The sequence below is a fragment of the Thunnus albacares genome, chromosome 21 (assembly GCF_914725855.1).
Source record: "Thunnus albacares chromosome 21, fThuAlb1.1, whole genome shotgun sequence".
NCBI lineage: Eukaryota > Metazoa > Chordata > Actinopteri > Scombriformes > Scombridae > Thunnus > Thunnus albacares.
In genome coordinates, this window is record NC_058126.1 from 26,723,003 (window position 1) to 26,732,279 (window position 9,277).

General features: G+C 39.8%; 1 protein-coding gene across 1 annotated transcript in view; it reads left to right on the forward strand.

Annotated features, from left to right (window-relative positions):
• Nucleotides 1-5,775, forward strand: part of LOC122972423 (2-lysophosphatidate phosphatase PLPPR4) — a 53,089-nt gene extending 47,314 nt beyond the window's left edge. Inside the window, exon 8 of the mRNA XM_044339521.1 lies at nucleotides 408-5,775. Coding sequence (XP_044195456.1) covers nucleotides 408-2,102 — 1,695 coding nt within the window. The 3' untranslated portion in view covers nucleotides 2,103-5,775. The remainder of the gene's footprint in view (nucleotides 1-407) is intronic.
• The last annotated feature ends 3,502 nt before the right edge of the window (nucleotides 5,776-9,277 follow it).

Here is a 9,277-nt window from a genome sequence, read left to right on the forward strand (position 1 = left end):
ACAGTATTTAATAAAATATTAAAATATTACATTTCATTAATCACCATGAATGTCATCAAATGGTCAACAGGTTGGCCAGAAAACTGCTGGCACTAAAGTATAGGAAAGGGGTTACCAAAGTTTTGGATTTGAATTCATCGTCTAGAGTCTTTGGATAATTATAATCGTATTGTGATCCATCCAACAGTTATTGAAATATTTCAGAAATTGAATCCCCAGTGCCCACTGTTTGGTTATTTTAAACCTATACACTGTTAAAGGTGTGCAACAACAAAACCACAACTGATTTTATAAGCTCAAGGTTTTCTGTAAGTGTTTTTAATGGCTCAATAAAGAACTCATTAAGGTATCAAGTAAAATGAGCATTGAATAAGCTGTATTGTACATCATTTTTCCTCTGTTGTCAGGGGCTGTATGCAGTTGGAAACTTCCAGCCTAGTGAGGAGTCCAGCACCAGCCCCCCTCCCCAGCTCCACCGGCCCCCCTGTTCCTTACCCCACATCAGCCAGGAAGCAGTCCTCCACCACCTGCAAATGAAAGCCAGCATGGCTGGGGAGGCAGGCATCCCTACATCCCACTCTGAGGGCCTTCTCCACCGAGGCCTCCAGCAGCAGAGGCCTGATGACAGCCTGAAGCGCTCCAGTGCAGATGCGGAAGTGATCTCCCCCCGCAGCCCCCAGAGCAAAGACGCCATGTTGACCTTTAGCCACACCCTTCCTCGAGTCCACACCCCCCAGGCTATGGCAGCATATGAGGAAGCAGCCAGACGTCATGCTGCCACCCTCCACCATGCCTCCATGGACTCCAGCCGCTCAAAGCAGCTTTTGTCTCAATGGAAAAGTAAAAACAACAACCACAAATGCTCCCTGCAGGTCCCAGACTCATTCTCCTCCTCTGTAGACTCGTCATCTGGCCAGTCCTCCCAGCATCCACACCACCACGGCAGCATGGAGCTCCGATCCAGCTCTGAGCCATCGGCTATGGGCCTGAATGGAGGCTTTGATGCTCATGCATATATGTCCAAACTGGCCACAGGTGCAAGTACCACTCTTCCCAGTAACTGCAGTGGCATTACCGGAGGGGCCAGGATATCCATGCAATCCAGACCTGGGTCTTCACAACTGGTCCACATACCAGAGGAAGCTCATGAGAATTACAACACCACCTCCCCACGGACAATGGGAGGAGGAGGAGGAAGTGAGGGGATGTCGACAGTAAATAGCACAGTTCAGGCTAACTGGCAAAGGGCAGCAGAGAAGACTGCAGCCTGCAGGACTAACGATAATGGGCAGAACACCCAGCCACGAATCATGCAAGTGATTGCTATGTCAAAGCAGCAGGGCTTACTACAGACCCATTCCAAGAGCTTAGACGAGAGCAGTATAGGCTGCAGCACCACCGGAAGTTGCCAGGGCTCGGCTCGCTACAGGGGGCTAACTGACCAAGACCCCAACAGCGCTACGGGGCCCAGCTCCCTGGGCAGCACCACAGGCAGTATTTCAGGGAGCACCGGAGCAATTGTCAGAATAGAGGCCCACCCTGAGAACAACAGGCCAGTGATCCAAGCTCCATCCACAGATGGAAGTGGATCATGGAGGTGGCGGTCCCTGGATCATGGCACCGGAGCTGGTGGAGGTGCAGGGAGTGCAGGAGGAGGAGGTGGGAGTTTGAGGCAGTCCTTTGAGCTCAATGATCTAAACAGAGACTCAGAAAGTTCAGACTCAATACGTGAAGGGTCCATTGACAGGAAGCGTGCCAATCATATTGTTACCACCACTGCCACTGTTAGCACACCACCTATAGTTACTGTCCACACCCAGAGCACCGGCCAGTCAGAGCAGCGGCTCCATCCTCAAGGCCTGTCTACCATAAGGGTCACCCCAGGGGATGGTAGTGGTAGTGGATCTGGAGGAGGTGGAGGTGGAGGAGGAGGAAGTGGAGAGACCGCCTCAGAAACCCCCTCAGTCACCTCTAGTCGTGAGTCAACGCTGCGGAGAAAAGGCAATAATATCATCCTAATTCCAGAGAGAGCCAACAGTCCAGATAACGCCCGGAACATTTTCTACAAGGGGACATCGATAACTCCTGTTTTCAAGGAATAACTTAGGAAATGACTGCTTTCATGGAATGATGGGAGGCTTCAGAGATAATAAGGCAAGGCAGCTGGATTTTTGAGAACCCCATATCTGTGTCAACAGTCAGTATTACCATCCATTGTATATATCATAATAACTTCAAAAGAAAAGGTTTTATTCAGCATGAGATTTTGTACGTGTCTACACTAAAGCACAACCTTTTAAGTGTTATAGAAATAATCACTGTGTACTTTTGTGGTCACTCCTAAGGATACCTATAGTAATGTCAATGCTGTGCCAGTGGTTTGAGGACAGGGGAACCTTTTTTTAAACAGTGCTGTATGTTTTGGATATAAATCATCACAAAAAAGAAAAAAAGCAAGTAGCACAGAAAATTTCAAACTGTGGCAAACTACTGCAAAATAATTGTATCATAGCTGTGAAACCAATGTTTACTTCCCTGCACTGTAAATACTGTGTATGTTTGAAAAAGGGTGCTACACCTGAAAATACTATTTACTATACAACATACTGTATAATTTGAATAGATAAAGAATTAATTATTTTACAAAAAGTAAACAACTATGACATTAATATGTAACAGAGATATGTTTTGTATTTCGTCTTTCTGTACAGATACCACATACTCAACAGAATACTGTTTTGAACCATAAGTGTGCTTAGCATTCCTTCTGTAGCTATGAAGTCAAATATGCTGTGACTTGCACTGAAATATGCGTTTACTGTACCTTGTATACTGTAAACCCTGACCTTACCTTTATATCCTGTACCTACATTTGGATGTCCATATCAATCCCATATCTACTGCACAAAAAGCAGCAAAAAGTGGAATATTTTGCTTCTTTATACCATAGGATAATTAGCACATTTCCAAAAATTAAATGCAATACTTGACCTCAAGCTTTCCACCTGAATTTGGCAGGTTTCATTCTGCCTAAAGGCTGTCTTTTTAGGTTTTAAAAGGAACGCGTAAGCATTTTGAGAAATAATTGCACCACTTACTTTTCTTTTCCAAAGCAACAGCAGCTTAGTATTTAGAGGCATCTGCCTTGCCAAACTGACAAAATATTCATTTTGAAAGAGGATTTGACAATGAGAAAAAATACTTACAGAACCAGACTTCACAACGTCTACTGTATATCAGTTTCATCTCTGTGTCCATCATAAAAATAGTTGGTTTGAGGTCATTTTTTGTTTGTTTGTTTGTTTGTTTTTTGCTTAGCTTAGCAAAAAGACTGGCAGTAGGAATAATGTATTAAAGAAAACAACTCCATGGCTGTCTTACTAACATTCTGTATCTTGTTATAAAGCAATCTAATCGCACTGATCCATCCAAGAGTCACCAGGATTGTGTTGAGAGGACTGCAGTCACCAAGCAGCTGTTGATTCATACATAGCTCAAAAACCCAAAGTACCACAGTGTCTCTTTACTATTTCTACTGATTATAAATAAACAGGTTGATGGATACCATGTTTTTTACTTTGGATGGAGACTAGCAATTTACCCCCGGTCCCAGTCTTTGTGCTATGCTAGGCTAAGAAACATCTTGGCGCTATCTCTGTACTGGACGCACAGAGATGAGACTGACATTGATCTCTTCTGACTCTATTTCAGATAGCAAACAAGTATATTTCTGAAAATATTTCAGTGTTCCGTTGATTAATTTTCTTATTAGACATCATTTTAGATGTTGTTTAAAAGCAGAATGCTCTGTAAATCACTATAGATGGTACACAGTAGCAAAAATCTCACTTGATTTGTTGTAGCCTACATTTGCAGGTCCTACGAGTAGCATTTTTCAACAAGAATATATAATGTTGCTGTCAAATTGTAATACCTCAGTCTAATTATCATCATCAAATGAAAACTTACTGACATCTTTGGCTTTGCTGATCAGAATAAGCATGTAAGAGATGATTATTGCTGTTTAGCACTCCTTCCACCATCTGCCATATACACTGGAAGAACGACTCCTTCGTCCAGTGTTGTGCTGTAAAGTGATTTCCTTTAGTGCCATCAAGCAACCAGCAGATTTTCTACCAAGTCCAACCCAGTGTGTCAAATGCTTTGTAGAGGCCAGTTTAGGCTGCCAGTTCTTCTCAGCAGTCATCTGGTTTGTTTACAGTGCTAGTGGTTGTCTCAAATCAATATGTTTTCTTCATTTTCACATGAATATACAGTACATACAGGACGGTGACTGTTGGGAAAAAGCTATGAGGAATGTTTCTCAGTTAAGGAATTACAAATCTGTTTACAATGGTTTACATGCTGGTGCATATCACTAATCAATATCTCAGTGGTTAAATAAGACCCTGCTGGATATAAAATAAATTTGATACTAATACTCCAGTATTGGCACCAATTGTCCCATGAAACTATTTTGCTAGAGTGACTTGAGTATCTGGAAAAATTGCCAAAGCAAAGAATTTTTCATAGGAAAAGAATATAAATCCTCAAATGTAATTTAATTTTCTGTATTTGTATAGCAAGCCTGCATTATATTGTACATGATTTATTCTATACCCCAGTGACATTTGCATGACCACTTTTCTATAGTGCATATCACAATTTTTTTTTTTATCATAAACGTGCTTTTAGTTTGAATTCACAGAAGTGTTTAATGGTATGTTCTTTATCTCTGTGTTTCCTAGTGAAATATGACAATCTTTTTATCTGAGTACTGTTGCCCCCTCAGGTCATTACTACAGGCTGGTTTTCTTTGTTACTTAGTTGATGCTGCCATTCACTCTGTATCCTATTAATTTGAAATGTGCACATGATCTGGGGTTTTGATTCAAGCTGAATCAGTCTCTCAGAAAGAAAAACATTATGTAAATTAGGTTTGTTGGATTTTGGCTTGTACCCATTACCACCATAACAATTCTGTACAGTACAGTAGATTTGACTGCTCTCAGAATGGCAAAACATAAAACAGACAGAACATTGGCTCTTGTGAGAATTACAACGCAATTAAGTTTTCATTTTAACATGAGTGATCTAGAACTGTGGAATGTCAGTCTCTTGACTGCATATATGTTAGCCAGCTTGGCTAATAGATATGTTCCTCACTGTTGTACTAAGGTGAATTATATAGAAACGGCTCTATGTTGAAAAGCCTTCAAAAGATGATTTGTTTCAATGGCTTAGCTTTGACTTAAATATTCTATTCAAATACAGCTCTTATTTTTTGATTTTTTACTTCCCATGCACAGTCATGAATGCATAAGTATAGAATAGTTGAGTCAAAGTACATTCTTTCAGATGATGACTGGAAAGAGAATTGAGTATGTTATTACAGATATTTGGCTTTCTCAGCTTTTCAAAAACATTCTACATTAAAGGATGAGGCTAGTGTTTTTTTATATTTTTTCTTATTCTCAAAAATACCATGAAAAGTCCACAAACAACAATGTGTTAGTCTGTCCTTCAATGCTTCTGATGCTGTCTGTGGCTCCTACTGAAGACGTAAACTGTTAAAAACGTCTCACAGATATTGTTTCATTTTTAATTTCCTAAAACGTCACTCGCTCGTCACTGTAGTTTTTAGTAAACATTAATCAAACACAAGGAAATAGTGCATAAATTTAGGACTACTTTCAGTGGCGGATTAATCCACATTTGGTGCTCCAGTGAGTATTTGTGGCAGCAGGATGGTGTGTGTGGGATTGAGTCAAAATAAACTACAATGTTTGTGTTCATGGTAATGAAGGAACATATCACCCAGTGCAACAGTGTGGCTCACTGATGTGTTTTTAATAGTTTTTGGACAACAATGGAGCTGTATGACACAGAAGAATAAGATATATCATGCTTTGGATACACACACAGTACTTATTAGCATATAAGTTCATTGTTGGTTTGGCTCTGCACATGAGATTTGATGACAATAAGAACATTATAGAAAGTCCTGGTCTATTCCTTCAACCTTCATTTTGCTCTTGTGCTTTATTACACTGCAAGCTAACCTGCAGGCTAACACAATAATTGCCCTACTGTATTGATAGTTATTTGACTAATGTTAACAAAATCTACATACTGTAGGTTTCAGTTGTACTGAAGATTTTGTGATCTGCAATGCAATACAGCTGCCTACTGAAACGATATAAAAGTAATTTCTTAGTATTATAAAGGATACATTTAATGCCAGACACCTTCTAGCAGACATACTATCAAAGAAAACTGCATTTTTTGCCGTATACATACAGTACATGGTATCTGTGAAACCAGCCTGTATGACATTACCTGATCATGGCATTCTTTACAAATTTTAACTTGCATAATGTGATTGCAAAAAACAACATTACTTTTTCAGATTAAAGCCTTAACATTGTCCATACTCCCTTTAGGATGACACCTAAAAATAACAGAAACCCCTCCAGAGTAAAATATCAAATATATAGGTTGGATATAAATTTTAAAAAGCTATGACGTGAATATTTCTATGTTTTAAAGAATTTGTCTGATTTAAAGTCTGTCCCAAAGGCCTGTGAAATCAAAGAGTGAAATGTGACACTTGGGTAGCGATGTAGATCAAATGGGTAGAACTGTGAATGGATGCTCTCTGCATGTGTAGCCTCTTGTGTTGTCCCTGGATGAATAATAAATGTTTTCTGATACTGTGATCAGCTGTATAAATTCTATGCAGCAAGAAAAAATAAACTGTAAAAATAGATTTACCATCAGTTGAGTTTAAAAGAAAAAAGGCTCAATAGTTACATGTTTGTGTAACAGTCAAATATAGCTAAGTACTGATTGCTTACTGACAGTTTAACCAAGCAATCCCACTGAGTATTAAGAGCACGTTGATCAGGGTAGATGACAAATTGTGCATTGTCTAAATGATTGGAATAAATATTTGCTATTGAAACCAATCAGTGTATGTCCATGTGGTTGGTGTCATTTCAGATTCAGATTCTATTTTACTGGGGGAGTTTGGGGTTCACTGTCTTGGGCAAGATACTGAACCCCAAAATGTGAATGTGTGTGTGTGAATGATTAGATCCTATTGATGCGCAGGTTGGCACCCTGTTTGGCAGCCTCTGTAACTTACAGTTACAGGAAACTAGATTTAGAATTGTGTCTCTTCCATATCTGTATGTAGGAATACATGTTATACTGGGCAAAGCATTTAAACTTACAGAAAACATGAAAATGAAAAAAAAAAAATCATCATTGATTTTTTAATTATTTTTCTCACAGAAGATGAGACACCACAACAGTATGGGTGCCTTAGATGGAAATACAGCATAATAAATGACGACCATAGAAACAACTAATCCATATGGCGTTGCTATGGCAATAAAACATTGCACACAGTAAAGATAACAGAGGAATCCCACAGCCATAAAACCATGTGCAAAATACTAGAGAAGTAAAAGAAGCAAAGTACATGAGAGTTGGTTTGTGATTGTGGAGAGCTCTGTGTGTGTGCACCTCTGCTGACTAGAGACACGCCATTTGAGGCTCTTTTGCTTTCTGCAGTTTTCATTACGGACCAATCTGTTTGCTGAAATGTGGAGAAAAGCCTGAAACAGCTCCACTCACTCAATAAGACACAAAACAAGGGCAAATTGCACTCTATTATTATTAAATTTTTATTACATCTATTAAAGATGTATTCATTTGCTCTGTATATTTGCAGGAAATGCCCAGGGTCAGGGTGAGGAAGACCAATAGAGGTCTCACCAGTCCAGATGTGACCTGAAAAGAAACAACACACACACACACACACACACACACACACACACACACACACAAAACAATGAATAAATGTTTGTGCATCATACATTGTTCAAGGCTACCTTGTATTACTTTTAATGTAGGCTGATGTTCTAAACAAGTGACTGAATGAAAATGCCCTTGATCAGTTTTACTTAACTGATTACCTTTGTGTCTATACAACTGACATTAATAGGTTAATGGTAAAAAAATAAATAAAACAAAGTTCTCTGGAATAACTTGCCTTGAATGAAACCTTATGGTGCAGACACACTGGATGGATGTCAAGTCGATGGATACCATTCATTTTCTATAGAGAGCAGATGGTGCATGATCTATACATCATGGCAAGTTGATGGACCAACCTCCATATCTGAATTTGCATAATCAGGACTCGACCTCAACTTTATGGAGATGAGGTCCATCCAGCACAACGCAGCCAGCTCACAAAACTCAGATCGAACTGTCAAGCTAGGCAGTGCTGATCAAATATGAATCAAGATTCTGTTACTGCATTGCCTATTTTACCCCTAAAATGTTTTCATAAAAACACTAAAGCATGTTTTCATGCTTTAGTGTACTGTTTAGCTTTAAAATGAGAAACCACCATGTTGAAAATGGCAGAGCAAAAACCAAGCACCTCTCAACTCACAGTACGTCACCTACCATGTTACCCACCAGCCAGTGCATTCACTGGTCCGTTGCATCCAGATGTGTCCTCACCAGAATCTGTGTGTCTGCACCAAGCAGGTAGCTCCCTGTTTGAAAAGTGAAGCCAATACGGTACCTTAAACCTGCATTCTTTCTAATGGCCAGCAGGGGCAACTCCACTGGCTGCAAAAAGAAGTCTGATTGAATGGAAGTCTATGAGAAAATGACCCTACTTGATTTATGATCCCAGTAAACGCTTTCTAATGAGTTTATGGTCTTCATTGCTAGTTTCAAGTCTTCTTCAATGTATCATGATGTTCATTTTGTAAATTATGGCCCCATTTAGACTAAAATAGACAATAAAGCAGCGTATGCTTTAGGGTGTGGCTACGTTGTGATTGACAAGTCAGTACCACAGTGACAACGTTTATTACGTAACCATGGCGTAACCCCAGATTCACAGTGTATAGGTGTAGCTGCTGCTATTTCACAGTGTGTTTTCAGTTCATGAAAGTTGTAACATTTTGGTCACCTAAAAAAGTCTTGCCCAGCGTTTGGTTGAGATAAAAGATCCTCTAAAGAGTTGGATGTTCAGTTTTTTCGGTAAGTACATTTTGTTTTATTGGTTCTAGGCCTGTTTTGCGCTAGCGGAAATTAGCATTAGCATTATCCACTATTGACCATAGATTGTAAATGCACTGTGCTAACCAAGCTAGCAGCTAGCTCTATGGTCAGCTCCACCCTCCACCCAAATATGGTCACTTCTGGCTCCAAAAATCAAGCATGGCGGCAGTTAAATCCAAGACGGCGA